Source organism: Eulemur rufifrons, chromosome 19, assembly GCF_041146395.1.
Source record: "Eulemur rufifrons isolate Redbay chromosome 19, OSU_ERuf_1, whole genome shotgun sequence".
In the NCBI taxonomy this organism is placed as follows: domain Eukaryota; kingdom Metazoa; phylum Chordata; class Mammalia; order Primates; family Lemuridae; genus Eulemur; species Eulemur rufifrons.
Window position 1 is genome coordinate 41,676,843 of NC_091001.1, and position 16,222 is coordinate 41,693,064.

At 39.3% G+C, this 16,222-nt stretch overlaps 1 protein-coding gene and 1 pseudogene across 4 annotated transcripts; one reads left to right on the forward strand and one right to left on the reverse strand.

Annotated features, from left to right (window-relative positions):
- Nucleotides 1–5,705: 5,705 nt before the first annotated feature.
- MRPL30 (mitochondrial ribosomal protein L30) lies at nt 5,706–16,200 on the reverse strand. 4 transcript variants are annotated; one of them, XM_069494477.1, is made up of 8 exons: nt 16,058–16,200; nt 15,764–15,947; nt 13,779–13,854; nt 11,464–11,542; nt 10,033–10,113; nt 7,136–7,282; nt 6,839–6,912; nt 5,706–5,906 (listed from the first exon to the last, which is right to left on the reverse strand). In XM_069494477.1, the coding sequence occupies exons 4-8, from the start codon at nt 11,512–11,514 to the stop codon at nt 5,774–5,776; spliced, it is 486 nt and encodes a 161-aa protein (XP_069350578.1). In that variant the 5' UTR covers nt 11,515–11,542; nt 13,779–13,854; nt 15,764–15,947; nt 16,058–16,200; the 3' UTR covers nt 5,706–5,773. The 4 variants fall into 4 exon arrangements, with proteins under 4 accessions (XP_069350578.1, XP_069350577.1, XP_069350580.1 ...); XM_069494476.1 differs by having other exon boundaries at nt 15,764–15,954; XM_069494479.1 differs by lacking the exon at nt 15,764–15,947.
- On the forward strand, nt 6,281–6,614 carry LOC138400174 (protein FAM32A-like; annotated as a pseudogene).
- Nucleotides 16,201–16,222: the final 22 nt, after the last annotated feature.

Below are 16,222 nucleotides of genomic sequence, written 5' to 3' on the forward strand. Positions count from 1 at the left end.
TACTAAGGATTGCTGGCAATCCCCAGAAGCTGAGAGAGAGGCAAGGAACAGATTTGCCCTGAGAGCCTTGAGAAGGAGACAATTCTGCCAACCCCCCCCCCTTTTTTTTTTTTGAGACAGAGTCTCACTCTGTTGCCTGGGCTAGAGGGCTGTGGCATCAGCCTAGCTCACAGCAACCTCAAACTCCTGGGCTCAAGCGATCCTACTGCCTCAGCCTCCCGAGTAGCTGGGACTACAGGCATGCGCCACCATGCCCGGCTAATGTTTCTATATATATTTTTAGCTGTCCATATAATTTCTTTCTATTTTTTAGTAGAGACGGGGTCTCGCTCTTGCTCAGGCTGGTCTTGAACTCTTGACCTCGAGCGATCCTCCCGCCTCAGTCTCCCAGAGTGCTAGGATTACAGGCGTGAGCCACCGTGCCCAACCCTGCCAACCCCTTGATTTTGGACTTCTGACCTCTAGACTGTAAGACAATACATTTCTGTTGTTTTAAGCCACTCCGTTTGTGATACTTTGTTATGGCAGTCCTAGGAAACTAATACACTCCTCAGTTCATAATAATGTTGTGTCTGCTCTGGATATACCTTGCCATCATCATACTTGATATATATCCCAGATAAAGATCTTGATATCACCTGACACTTTATGGGCTAAAAATTTCACTGACATAGAAAAAAAAAAACTGGAGCAGAACCTATTAAAGTTTAGATAGATCTTACTAAATCTTTCCCCAAACTCTGCCATCATTCCTTGAAGCCAGAAGAAAAGAAAGGACTCAAATCCATAGCTGAAGACTTTATATCCAAACTCCTTCTTACACCCTGTACTAGCTCTTACAACTCTCATGTCATGCCTGCACACAAAGTGGATGAGGATATATACGTTTGTTCGAGACCTCAGGGCCACCAACAAAATCCCTCACTTCCCAGTAGTACCTAACACAAATGCCCTCCTGTCATTAATTCTGCCTGGAGGCACTTGCTTTACTGCAGTAGATCTTTGCTCTGCCTTTTCAGTGTACCTCAAGACCACGACAGCCAGTATCTTCTTGCCTTCTCCTGGAGAGGTCCACAATATTTGTGGATATATTCATGCCCCGGGGGACGATACATGCCTTAGAGAGTCACCGAAGCCTCCTCTACTTTGTTCAGAGAAGACTGAGGCCTGTAAAAGACATTCCATTTACTTCCTCTCAGCATTAACAGAAAAGGAACAAAAGTTGCAAAAGATAATTTACAATTTTGCAAAAACACAGTGCATACATGGGGCATGACCTATTTAAGGAGGGGAAAATATTTTCTCCCGATGTACTAAAGGCTATCTAAATATATCATAGAGCACTCACAAAATGACAGTTGAGAGGACTTCCACTTTTCCTTGTCTTAGGCCAACAGCTGTCACTGAAAAACGTGTTGATGCTTCTACTGAATTAATTCTAGGCTCCTTGCTTGGTCTCATGATTCCCCATGTAGCTCAAACACTACTACTGACTGAGAACACACAATACTTTTCAGCCAGCCAGTTAACCTCTTATGAGAGACTGTTACTTTCCCCTTTTTACATTATTATTTATTGCTGCAAACCCCTGAATCCTGCCACTCTCTGGCCTTATCAGATGAAGCGGAACCTCATTATTGTCATATCTCAGTTACGGACCTTTCTGTATCTGTCATTGAGAACCTCAACATCATATGATTTGTTGACAGATCATACCTCAAAATAAAACCGGAGGTTATCAAGCAGAATATGATATCCCTAATTATAGCTTTCCTTTAGAATATAGTCCCCTATCTGAGGTAAAATGAACCCAGACAGCAGAACTTGTTGCACTTACTACATCGTGTCAACTCACCAAAGACTAAAGAGCAAACATACCTACGGAGAGCAGGTATGCTTTTGGAGTAGTTTGTGACTTTGGAATGCTTTGGAAACAAAGGATGTTTCTTACCTCTGCTGGCATTCCCATCAAAAACGGATAAGAAATGAGCGGAACTGTGAAAGGATGCATACTTCCTGGAGAGGTGGCTGTTATCAAGACTGAGATCCATACAAAAGAGTTGATATGAAAGCAAAAGGAAATGCTTGTTATGCCAAACAAGCAGCCTCAACCAAAGTTATAATACGAACTAAACCCTCTAAGGAGAAATCGCTGGATGGATTCAAAGAAGCCATTATGAAATATTAACGTTTAGCCCCTTATTCAGAAAAAAAGTAATGAGGGAAAATCTGGTTGCACCCTTCACTCAGGTAATCTTAGGTACTCCCAAGATGGCTGCTTGGTGGCACCAGATGATTTCAAAATGAGTATTGGCTAAATTTCTCTATGAAACTACGCATGTGGTCCAGAAAATATTGGTCACTATCTTAAATTAACATTGATGGGGAAACTTTGAAAAAGCAGCTGAGGTTATTTTGGGGTCACATGTCACCTGCCAACAACATAATCCTAGAAAAACTGTAAAGCTAAGACTTGGTCAGCAGCTGGAGCCTCAATCAACGGCCCTTTGGACATCTTCAGATAGATTTTTATCGTTTCCACCCCCCACGGAATTTGATGTGTTTTAGCTATTATACATCTATATTTAGGATGACTTGAAGCATTTCCTTGTCAAAAAAGCTACAGCCCTTATAGTTGCTAAAAAAGCTGTTTGATTTTGTTTCTAGCCTGAGGCATACCAACTTTTATATCAAGCAACAAAGGCAAACATTTTACTGGGACCATTATTTTTAGTCTCTCTGTAAGGCGTCACTCATAACCCAAAACTACACCATCCTTACCACTCACAATCTGGGAAGTTGGGAGAACCAATGGCATCTTTAAATTAAAGTTCACAAATTTTTCAAAAACCTTTGAGCTCCCTTGAGCAAAGGTATTCCCAGTAGCCCTTATGGCCATGTGGTCCACTCCCTGAGGGACACGTCACTTAGTGCCCTAAAAATGAGTATTTGGAAAGCTCATACATCTAGGAATTACACCTCTAACACCAAACCTGAAGTCCATCCTCTTCAATATAAAGCTTTCCCCCTCCTGCACCTGCCTTTAGAATTTTGCTAAATGCAAGGCAAATGCACTGTGAATGGGTAATTATACCTCAGCCTGAGAACTGCACAGTAACAAGGAGTCTAGAGCTCTCCGAGATGAAGGTCTGGATCATCCTATTGAAGAAGCAACCCAGGCCAGCTGAAGTACTGACTGTGGGTCAGGTGAGCCTTGAATGGGTGGTACGTAGAGGGAGACGGTGAGTATCAACTATGGCTTTGGGATCAACTGAGGCAGCAGGGGCTGGAGTTTGTCCCAATCACCTTTCATTTCTAGGTTTTACTCTAAAAATTGTGACCATTTGCCATTGACATGGAGTAAATGAAAAATAAAGAAAGATGAAATAAAAGTTGTGACCAGTTACCATCCTAGATATTCAGTGGAATGAGCTTACGGTGTAGAAGCAGCAGATCTGAGTGGTGCAAGAAGTGGACCATCATAGATGCTGTTAGTATCTCACCCATGCCCCCATGGACACCTTTGTCATGTTTTATGCTCAGCAGCTTCCTGATCCCTTTTACTCCCAAGAGTCAGCACTGGAGTCTCTTTGTCAGAGGGATGCCCTCTGGAGCAGAAATATCCCAGAGGGCCTGGGAATTTGCCACACACACCTCCAGCCACAAACCTTAAACAATAACTGATGGGCATGGGGGTTCCAGTACATTAGCTTCTTTGCCTTGATCATAACAATGTGACCTACACTGTCTCTGGAGCTAGCTGTGAAATTGAGTCAAAGTTAAAGGGGTTGCTTGATAATGTGCCCTTTCCTTTTCTTTCTTAAACTCCTTTCCTTCCCAGGTGCATTCTTCTACAACATTTCCCCCAGAGAACATTCTTAAATCAATTACTTGCACATAAACTTTCATCTCAGAATCTACTTCTAGGGAACCCAATCTAAGACAGCTGAGGACAGCTGAAAGTGTGCGGTTGCTAACCACGGACCATGAAATACTAACACAGTAAGAATTTGAATAACAATTCCCCAAAGGAAAAAATAATCACAAAGTTCTCCTCATCTCCCTAGCTGTGGGAGGTGGGTTGTAAGGATCGCTGAATGGGAAGAACTGGAAAAGCTTTTGCCATATGGAGTTTTAAAATTGTTATCACTTTGGAAATTTTCCTTCTCCAGGTGAGAGTTACAGATATTCCGGCTCCCAAGAGGCAACAGCTCCAAGAGGAAATAAAAACTTTTATGATGCTGGCCAGGTGTGGTGGCTCATGCCTGTAACCCCAGCACTTTGGGAGGCTGAGGTGGGAGGATGGCTTGTGCCCAGAAGTTCAAGACCAGCCTGGGCAACATGGTGAGACCCTGTCTCTACAAAAAAAAAAAAAAAAAAAAAAAAAGAGAAAAAAAGCTGGTCTTGGTGTCTCCATACCAAATGCCTGGTATGGAGAATGACTCCTGAGTACACCCTTACTATTGCAATGTCCCTGGTCCCACTGCTGCCTAAAAATCTGTCCCTCAAGCAAATAACGGCAGTGCTTTCCTGCCCCTCCTCTTCATTCTGAAATGAAAGTTACTTTATTAAGAGAAGTACCTTTACTTTGGTAACAAAGGCAGGAGTATGTTTAGAAGGCTATCACATACTTACATATACAAGAATGTGTTATTGGTAATTCAGGCTATTGATGTCGTCTCCTTTATACACCCACTACCTGTTATGATCCATCACTTACTACCTGCAAAGTATAACTCTGGAGCTGAAAATAGAATGATAGTCTGTTTTTGAATAAATCCTAAAATGCTTTCATTTCATACCTTTGTTCCAAGAAGAAAAAATTTACACAGAGCTGGGTATGCTTTGCCCAAGTAGAGTACAATAATAATTTAGGGCAAATTAGATTTGCAATTAGAAAATAAATACCATTTTGGTATTAAATTTAGGAATAAAATGAACCCAGGTCCACGTATGTATTTATAGTCACTAAAGCACAAAGCAGCCAGTCTAGCTGTGCCCAGTGTTTCCTGACTTTGGCTGAATCTCTGTTCTCTAGCAGAACAGACTGTAAGCTCCTGAAGGGCAGAAACCATCTTTCTGTCAGCTTTGGATTTCTCCAAGTCATAGCACAGTGTTCACTCAAAGAGGTGAATTCAATTAAACTAAGAAAACAATTTTTACAAAACAGTTAATCACAATGGCTAAGTTGGCAGCAGACTTGAACCTAGATGTTTAAACAATGCCATTCTTACTCATTTGAGAGTGAAACTATAAGAGGGAACGGGCCAGGCACAGTGGCGCATGCCTATAATCCCAGCTACTTGGGAGGCTGAGGCAGGAGGATCACTTGAGGCCAGGAGTTCTAGACAAGTCTGGGCAACATAGTAAGACCCTATCTCTACAACAAATTAAAACGTTAGCTTGGTGTTGTGGTATGTCTCTGTAGTCCTAGCTACTTGAGAGGCCGAGGCAGGAGGATTGCCTAAGCCCAGGAGTTTGAGGTTGCAGTGAGCTATGATGATGCCACTGCACTCTATACCAGGTAACAGATGAGACTCTGTCTCAGAGAAAACCAACCAACCAAAAAAAAAGAAAAAAAAAAAGAGGGAAAGGGGAGAGAATTAAATTGAATTAAGCTTTAAACTAAAACCTTCAAGTCTATAGTAAGGAAGAATCACAGCAGATTTAGTCAATGAAAATCACTGGTATTTGAAATACATTTTAATGAAAATATTCTCATCATTTTTAAATAAAAATGACTTGCATTTTTAAATCTGAAGCTACTCTGGCATTAGGACTTAACTGTTTCCTGCTCAACAGGTTTCAGATGCCACTGCACTACTAATTCCCCAGTGCTCTTGAGGCATGTGTTAGACATGTCTTCCTCTGTTGGAAGTCCTTGTGGCAACTTCAGTGGCTTGATTCTGCGACATAAGAAAATGCATTTACATAGGTGAATTAAGTTCTAGTGCTCCGTATCACTGTACGATGACTACAACATATTACATAGTTAACAATATTACACAGTTTCAAATAGCTAGAAAGAGGATACTGAATGTTCCCAACACAAAGAAATAAATGTTTGAGATGACAGATATGCTAATGACCTTGATCTGATCAGTATACACTATATGTATTGAAACATCACTATGTAGCCCATGCAATTATTATGTGTCAATTAAGAAAGTAAACAAAAAGTTTTTTCAGAATATTAAAAAATAAGAAAATGCATTTCTAGGTAACACAGTTTAAAACTGCTGAGATAGGGCAGTCTACTACCTAATGGCGGGTGAGGATCATGGCAGCCTACACACAGGTCCAAAAGGGACCACTAAAGCTGAAAGGCATCACAGAGCTCAGCGTGACCAAGTGGAAAAAGAAACAGAAGGACAAAGGTGAAACTCCTGGAAGTGATGGGAATGAGCAAAAAGAATGAACAGGAGAAGTGGTGTGGCCTGGGCAAGCGGACCCCAACACAGGTGGCCTTTGAGAAGATGCAGGAGAAGCGGCAAATGCAAAGGATTCTGAAGAAAGCATCCAAAACCCACAAGCAGAGAGTGGAGGACTTCAGCAGACATCTGGATACATCCAGAGAGCATTAGGACATTCCCTAAGTCAGCTGGATGAAGTAGCGTCCTGGCCCTGGGTATAGAGCAGCATCGAGGCAAAGCAGAAGGCCAAGTCAGGGTCATATCTGGTCCCTCTGGTATTTTCCAGAAACAATGCTTTATGCACACCCTCACATCTTCTGCTGTGACAGTGCTTTTAGAAGCTATGTGATCTCATCCTAGAACTTGATCAAAGTAAGACCGTCCTTTTAAAAACAAACAGAAAATTGCTGAGATAAACAACAAACCTTATCAAATGTTTAACCACTTTCAGTTTTGCATTCACTGAAGGGATATTCTTGTGAACTTGAGGGGTATGTGCCTATGAACAAAAGAAACAACGTTATGGATCAATTTAAAAAACAGTTCCATGTTTCAATAAAGTGTTAAATTGAAGGCTCATTCTGTCTAAAACTTACAAATAAGTTACACTAAGTAATACAATTAAACACAAAAAATTATAAACATATACCTTAAAGTTTAAAAAATGTAAAATTTAAAGCCAATTTACACAACACTAAAGATGACTGAAATAAGTTGTATACTTTTTGTAATCCAAGCATCTTTATTGTATCTTTTTCCCAATATGGACGTCTTCTTGTACTTCTTATTCTGGTAACAATATGTAGTTTATGAGGGTTCTGTGGATCCCCACCGTACTTTTCATGATCTTCAGGTGAAGGCTGAAACACCTAGAAAGGAGGAATTATAAATGGTAAAGTTTCAACTTACACAGTTTCTATGTACCTCCCATTTTTTATTAAACCACACCCCCCATGTAATGATCTCATCCTTAATTAGTATATAATCCTCAACTTCAAATTGAACATTTCTACCAGTCTGATTATTGAAATAGATGGAGTCTAAGAATTTCATATAGGCAAGGATTATTATTATTTTTATTTTTTAACCTGTAGTACAAAGCAGGAGCAACTAGATGACACTAAAGAATTCAAATGCCAGGAGAATGTGTTAGCACTGCTATGAGATGGGCACTGGGCTGTGGGTCCCTCTCTATTCTCAGAAGGTTAGGAGTTGACTGTCAAGTAGGGGAACACGTAAGTTAAAAATGACAGTAAACGTGTATTACGAAAATGATGTACAAAGTATTGGGGTAGGTGTGTCAAAGAGAAGGTGAGAATACGTAAAGGAACAGTGTGAAAGACCATGAAATATTTGGGAAAAGCAAGTGGTTTAGTGTGGCTCACACAGAAAAAACATAAAAAAAGCAATGCAGTGCATGAAGTTAAATTATGCTCAACTATGCCGAGCCTTTAGAAATTATGGTCATGGTTTAAAAGGCTGAGCTACAGTAGCTGTAACAGAAAAGGGACCAATATGGGGACTTTGGACAATAAAATAGCTGGATTTGTGGTGGGTGAAGAAGGTTGAGCTTGGCTCAGATGCTGCTAGTATGGGAAATCAGGTGAAGGACAGTAGCATTACTGACATAACACAGGAGAGGCACCTTTTTGTTTGGCTGGTTGTTCAGAAGGAAAGTAAGATGAGTTGAGTTTTGTATATGTTTAACATAAAATACCTATGAGTTACCCACATAGCAATTTCTAGAAATCAGTTGAGAATAGAGGAGTAAGTTCAGAAGACAGGCAGGGGCTGGAGATATACATCTCAGAGTCATTTCTAAGAAGTTTAAAAGTTTTCACATTTATCACAGCTGATGATCAAAATCACTTCCTTGCACATTTTAAATGAATGCCAACATATCTATCCTTCACTTCCAGAAACAGAGTAAGAAACGTGGAAAGATATAAGACAATATAGTTGTGGCAAGGACAGCAGTGGACACACCATGACTTGAAAAATAAAGACGTTTCTGATAAAAGAACACTGAACACATTAAAGGTATCAAAGTAGTCGATGGTAATACTATTTTATCTTTTTAAAAATATCAATGGAGAATGGTTGTTACCAGGGGCTGCGGGGAGGGGAGATTGGGGAGTTACTATTTCATGGATAAAGACTTTCAGTTTTACAAGATGAAAAGAGTTCTGGAGATGGATGGTGGTGATGGTTGCACAATGTGAAAGTACTTAACTATCACTGAAGAGTACACTTAAAAATGGTTAAGATGGTACATTTTATAATATGTGTATTTTGCCACAATAAAAAAAATTAGGGGGAAAAAAACCTGCAAACAAACAAAAAAACCTAGGTTTTACAAAGCTAAACATAGTCTTTACCATACAATCCAGAAATTGCACTTCTAGGTATTTACCCAATGAGTTGAAAACTTATGTCCACACAAAAACCTGCACATGAATGTTTATAGCAGCATTTTTCATTATTGCCAAGAAAATGGAAGCAACCAAGATGTCCTTCGATAGGTGATTGCACAATTAAACTGTACATCCACACAATGCAGTATTATTCAGCAGTAAGAAGAAATAAGCTATCAAGCCATGAAAAGACATGGAGGAGACTTACACACATATATTATTAAGTGAGAGAAGCCAGTCTGAAAGGGCTTACATATTCTATGATTCCAATTATATGACATTCTAGAAAAGGCAAAAGTATAGAGTTAGTAAAAAGATCAGTGGTTGCCAGGGGTTGGGAGGGAGGGATGAATAGGTGGAGCACAGGTGATATTCAGGGCAATGAGACTACTCTGTATGACACTGTAATAGTGGACACATGACATTATGCATTTGTCAAAACCCATAGAACTGCACAACATAAAGAGCGAACCCTACTGTAAACTATGGTCTTTGGTTAACAATGTGTCAATGTTGCTTCATCCATTGTAACAATCGTACCACACCAATGCCAGCTGTTAATAATAGGGGAAACTGTGTATGTTGGGCAGAGGGAACACATAGGAACTCTGTACTTTCTCATCAATTTTTCCAAAAACCTAAAACTGCTCTAAGAAATAAAGTCTATTAATTAAAAAGAAAAAAAACACAACAAAAAACAAACCAAAAGAAAATGAAAGCAAAAATCAATGGAAGGCTTCATCAGTGTTTTCTGAAAGAATGACAGGTACATACAAATCTCACAGAAAAAGCTGAAAGATCCAAAGTAGCAATGATCAATCCAGAAAATGAAGAGTCATATGGTGAGAGCGTGCCTGAGTAGGAAGACCTACTGTTTTCTCAGGACAGTGGTGATATACACACACACACACACACACACACCACAAAAACCATAAGCAGGAATAAACAGACTCTGAAATAATAAAAACCCACTCCTGTGGAGACCAGTGGCATAGGTAACAAAACACGGTTTTATTTTTAATAATTATGAGCTACATAAATACCATGTTTTAAACTGTGCACCACTACCTACAACCACACATAATTTAACATAAAAGCTTTCAATATTACAAAAATAAGTACCTTTTAAAACATGTTTAAAAAAAAAAAACAACATACCAAAAAAACCAAAACAAAACAAACAAAAAAAACAACTTTGTTCTTACTTTATCTGGAATTCTTGACTTGGTGAATTTGTGACGAATCCAGTCTGTACAAATCAGAGATTCTGCACCTTTTGTCACAGTCTAAAATATGATATAAAGCATTTATTTTTTTAGAACTGCCTAGTGCAAAAATCCATACTCACCAATCGTCAGGTGACAAAAGGCTGTTCTAACCTAACCTATAACTGTTAAAGGTTTATTTTAGCACCTTAGCTAAATGAATACATCCCATATAACCACTAACATATAAAACTAAAAGCACATAAATATAGATTTCTAGACCATGCGTTGGTAACCTTTCTCTGTAAAAGACCAGATAGTAAATACTTCCAGCACTGGAGCTATACAGTCTCCACTGCCAAGACTTGAGTATGCCATTATAGGGTGAAAGCAGTCACAGATAATATGTAAACAAGTGGGTGTGGCAGGCATGTTTCAATAAAACTTTATTTACAAAAAAGGCGGCATGCTGAATTTGGCCTGGAGGCCATAGTTTACCTACTCTTGCTCAAGACAACATTCAAGAATTCACCTTCAACAAGATAATGTAAAGGAAATCCAAAATGAGTTTCCAATTTTCTAAGTCCTAACAATGCCACCACTTCTAGTTCTTATCTCTTGTTCCTGCTGTACATTTCTCCAATCCTGTTTCTCTCAGGCTGCCGAAGAGGGATTCATTGCTAACCTTTCATACCAGGATACTGCTCTGTGGATGGGCAACAGGCATTCCCTTGTAGCCTTCCCTATATTTCAGAGATGGCATAAACAACTACAGATTAGGCAGGAGGGAATGGGGGTAGGAAACACTGGGCTTCTAATCCTGGTCCTGCCACCTACTATCTGTGACACATGGGACACTTACCTTCTCAGACGGTCAGCTTCCTCAGTTCTAAAATGGAAATAATACTGACCTCACAGGATTAATCTGAGGTTAAGATGACATACGTAGATATGCGTCATCTACTGCCAGTAGCAAGTCTATATCTACGCTCTGGCCCTTAGGAGTAGATTAGGCTGCACTACTGCACTCTTTAAAAGAAAGTCTAGAAGGAAATACATGAAAATACTAACACTGATGGTCTCTTGGAGATGATTTCCTTCTGCTTTTCTATATTTTTCTAACTTTCTACGATTGAAAATATACTCCTTTCATAATTGAAAGGGGAAAAAAACCCCTAAAACTTTAAGAAGATTAAGGCAGATCAAGGGAAATCAACAATAGCCATTTTTTATTGTCATGTTCTCCAGAAAAAGGTCTTTTTAGAATCCAAATCTTTAGGGATAAAAAAGCAGATAAATCATAAATAAACAAAATTAACCCCCACCATTAAAAAATTTATAAAAATAGGAATTTATAAAAGAATTTAACTTGCCTATGTTTTGTAATTAGAAAAAAATTCATAAAGAATAATTCTCAAAAAGAACACTTACCTGTAGTCTGCCTAAGGGCCTCTGAACTACTTTGCACAAAATCCCTGCCATAAGTGCAGTGATCTATTCTCTTTAGAGGCTGTGAGAAATAGAAAATAGATCCATCAGTCAAACATGTCTTGGAAATGAATAGGAAGTTAATTATGTGGTCTGGAATTCAATTCTCCTAATTCCTAGTACAGTGCATTTTCACTATATCATAATACCTTTCTGTTAAGAAGAAAACTAGAACTTTTTTGCTTATATTTTTTAACTTTTCTTAACGTATATCCATTACTTCTATAACTTAAAACGGTTATGTTTATTAGACACAAAACTACAAAACCATTACAGCCTACAATACTGATTTATACCAAGGGCAGAAATACTAGGTTCATGAACTACATGTGTATCTTGGACAAGTTACTTAATTTGTGTGTTTCAATCCCCCCCACCCCAGAAAAGAAAGAAAATAATACCTATATTGTAAATGAGTTATTCTACAAAGCACCTAAAACAGTACCTGGCACATGTGAAACCCTCAATAAATGGTACATTTTATTATTATAAAATTATTAAACTATTACAAGGCTAATAAGAATATTCTAACACATGAAAATAGGGTAAGTGTTACATTTCAGTGTCCACCAGATTCTAGCTCACTTAAACTCTCACTCAAGTCTTTCCTGTGAGGTGGACAAAGCAATTGAGTTGTGGGAATCAATGCAAGATGTCAGCTGAAAAGGGGCAGACCTAACAAAAATTCCTCAGCAACTGAACCAATCTAATGCTAAATTATTTTACCATACTTTTTCCTCTCAAATTAGGCATTATATGCTAATCCAATTCATTTAGCTTCACACTTTTAAAAATCTTTCTTAGATTTCAACAAAATCCTCCTAATTGGACTTCTGGCTTTCACTGCAGGCAAGATTTGGCACGTTCAGGGTACTATGGCTGTAGATTCTGCTTCCATTTCCATTCCTCTAACATCTTTTTTCCTTATCAGCAGTAAGTCATCTCATTAAATTCTATATCAGATAATGTCACTCTGCTCAAAATCTTCGAAAGAGCCAGGTTTTTAGAGGGGAAGGCTAGAATGATCCATGTATACCCAATTAGAGTTGGAACATGTTTAGCTTAACATGGATATTGACAGATATAGAAATAATTATGGATGTGTATGTATACATGGGTTAGCTCTATTAGCTGGGAGGATCTAAAAGCAATTGCATCCAGTAGCAATGAGCACACCCAGCACCCAGATCTTGGTTTTTAATAGCATTCTCTAATAAAAAGAATCAGGGCTTCTTGGAGAAATGGCCAATTATGTCTGAAGCATTCTGTAGTGCCAGAAAGGTATTACTCAAAAAAACAAAATGATGGGAGTATGTCAAAGGGACATAGGAGCCAAACTGAAAGAGCTCCCAATGGCCAAAGCTGGAACAATTTAAGCAAGAAAATAAGTAATGAAGTACTGGCTTATAACCCAAACAAACAAACAAACAAATAACCATAAGCCCATACTGATATACATAAGTTAATAAATTAATGAGAGAATAGAAACAAATACCCCATACAGAAGGATTCAAAATAATTTGTGTAGATATTCTCCCCTAAAGAAGGTGGAACTGCTGGGCGAGGTGGCTTGCACCAGTAATCCCTGGTATTTGGGAGGTTTAGGGGAGAGGATAGCTTGATGCCAGGAATTCAAGACCAGCCTGAGCAACATAGCGAGACCCTGTCTCTAATTTAAAAAAAAAAACCAAAATATAATAAAATCGAGCAAAACCACACATCCTATAAGTGCAGGCTATGCTTAATGACTTTCTCCCAAAGAGTACAGTATAGAAAAGGGGAAAATTAACTTTACATTAGAGAAACCTGGCAAACACTACCTCAGCCAGGTGATCAAGGTTAATTAACATCAAAAGTCAAGTTGATAGCATGTAGCCTTAATATGATGGAATGAGAAGAATGGCATTTCACCTCTATGGTCTTCCTCCCCAAAATCCACCCCACTCTAAGAAAAAACATCAGAGAAACTCCAATTGGGGGACACTGTACAAAATACTTGATTAGTACTTCATCAAATACCTAACTGCCTCAAAACTGTCAAGGTCATCTAAAAGGAGGAAAGTGTGAAGAACTGTCACAGTCAAGAGAAGCTTGTCTAAGGGAGACATGACCATTAAGTGTAATGTGGCATCCTGGATGGGATCCTGGAATAGTAAAAGGAAATTAGCAAAAACTAAGGAAATTTGAATAAAGTATGGGCTTTAATCAACAATTTATCAATATTGGTTCATCAGCTGTAACAAAAGTACCATACTTACATGATGTTAATAAAAGGGGAAGCTGGGTGTAGCATATATAGCGACTCTGTACTATCTTCACAACTTTTCTGGAAATCTAAAATTATTCAAAAATAAAATTCATTTATGAAAAAGTTAAAAACCTCTAATGCCTTTCCACTTCAATCACAGTGAAAACCAAAGTCCTTAACTCCCCACCCCCCACCCTCCCACATCGCCCCCCCCACCTCCAGGACTCCATCTCCAATTATACTGTCTCGATCAAGCTTCTCCCCCTTGCTTAACCTGGTACTGGCCAATCAGGAATGCTCCCTTTGGCTGTTTCCTCTCCTGGAATGATCCTGATACTCACATGGCTAATTCCCTTACCTTTTTCAATTTTTGGCTCAAATCTCAACTTCTCAATGAGGTCTACCCTGATCACATTATTTAACATTTTCATCCACACTACAATTGTCAGCACTCCCAATCCCTTACTCTACTTGATTTTCTTTCCATAGCACATTATCTTCCAACATAACTTATTTGCTAGGTTTGTTGTTTATTGTCTGTCTCCACTAAATAGCATGTTAGTTCCATAGGACAAGGATTTTTAGTATTTTGTTGTTTGGAGTCTTATATTCACAAATGTATCCCAAATATCTACCTAAAGCAGCACTGCCCTGTAGTAGACACAATATATTTTTGCTGAACGAATGAAGTTTAATTTACAGACTTCAGAAGGTGTGACAGGCAAAAGTTATGTTTTTAGAGACGAAGTCTCACTATGTTGTCCAGGCATGCCACTGGCATTGAATTCCTGGCCTCAAGCGATCATCCCACCTCAGCCTCTAGACTATAGGGTGCACTACTGCTCCCTGGCTCAAAAGTTTTGTTTCAATAAAGTAAAAGTTATTATTTATTTATTTATTTATTTTTTTGGAGACACAGTCTCACTCTGTTGCCCAGGCTAGAGTGCCATGGCGTCAGGCTAGCTCACAGCAACCTCTAACTCCTGGGCTCAAGTGATCCTCCTGCCTCAGCCTCCCGAGTAGCTGGGACTACAGGCATGCGCTACCATACCCAGCTAATTTTTTCTATATGTATTTTTAGTTGTCCATATAATTTCTTTCTATTTTTAGTAGGGACGGGGTCTCGCTCTTGCTCAGGCTAGTTTCGAACTCCTGAGCTCAAATGATCCACCCGCCTCGGCCTCCCAGAGTGCTAGGATTACAGGTGTGAGCCACCGCGCCCGGCCAAAAGTTATTCTTAATATTTATACACATAATTCTTGGACCTTTAAACAATTATACTCCTACTGTACAACAGCTTTTCTCTTGCACAGCTGCAATAGGAAAATATCAGGTTTGATCTCATTTCTCTTTTTAAAAATGTCTATGAATGTGTATGTATACACAGAAAAACTCTGGAAGGCTGTCAGAAAAAAACGTTAACATACCCCTGGACCGTAGGCTACAAGGGCAATTTTTCCTTTTCGCCCATACCCCGCTAAAGTCTGGTAGGTTTTTTTTTTTTTTTTTTTGCCTTTTTACAATGACTATGCATGCAACGGTTCTTTTAAAAAAGCTATTTCTTTTTCTAAAGAGACAAAACATATATCTAATTTAAAAAGGGGGAGAAACACTACTGAAAATGCAGACCATAGCATTTCCCTTGCAATAAACCGAGATCTGTGAAGGCAACAATTGAGTGAGTCTCTTTCCTCAACTCCTAGTGCCTCATAAAGTAGTAAGTAGGCAGCCTCACAACTGCCCCTTGGCAAAAAAGGCAAAACAAACAGCTTTGGGTAAATGGCGACCAAAACATGGTAGCAAAATCACAGTTTTTAGTAAACTAGCAAATATGTGAATTGCCAACTCCAGAAGGTTTGCACTCTAAAATGCAGCAATTTAAAAATATGGCAATTTTGTGTCTTCGTTTTAAAAAATTAAGTAACACTGATCCTCAATGGGAACCTTAAGTTATGAAGAACGGAGAAGCAAAGAAAATGCCAAAACAAAACAAACCTTGAATTTCCCTTCCCAAGCTGTCCAGCCTCAGCGGCTTCGCCTTTGAGCTCCAAGAGTCAGAGGTCAACAAGCCGCGCGGCCCTAGATCCTCAGAATTGGGAAACAGGATCTGGTCGGCCAGTGGTTTTTCCGCAACCAGTAAGAAGGGATCGAGAGGCAGTCCCTATTAGGTCGCTGTGACCTGCCAACTCACAACGGAACAGAGAAAATCAATCAGCATCTACAGACGGTTCCCAGATACATACTCCTGGCGAAAAACGCAATACTTTCGTCCACTCATTCCCCACTCACCAGCGCGCGCTGGACGTTCAACCTGAACCTTCCCACCTAGGGGAAGCCGAACAGAGAAAGAATGGCCAAGTGCGACACTCAAACCCTGCCGTCGCAGTGCTTGCGATCTGCGAAACTGGGCATTTTAGTTCCGGCGAAGTCTCTCCCACTGAAGCAGCGCCATAG

What these genes read in the sequence shown, in the direction of transcription:
- MRPL30 (XM_069494479.1), bottom strand. Translation starts at nt 11,514, where the DNA reads ATGGCAGGGATTTTGTGCAAAGTAGTTCAGAGGCCCTTAGGCAGACTA. An exon ending in GGCCCTTAGGCAGACTACAG is followed by an intron (nt 10,114 to 11,463) that starts GTAAGTGTTCTT and finishes ATCATATTTTAG; the next exon opens with ACTGTGACAAAAGGTGCAGA. An exon ending in AGTCAAGAATTCCAGATAAA is followed by an intron (nt 7,283 to 10,032) that starts GTAAGAACAAAG and finishes CCTCCTTTCTAG; the next exon opens with GTGTTTCAGCCTTCACCTGA.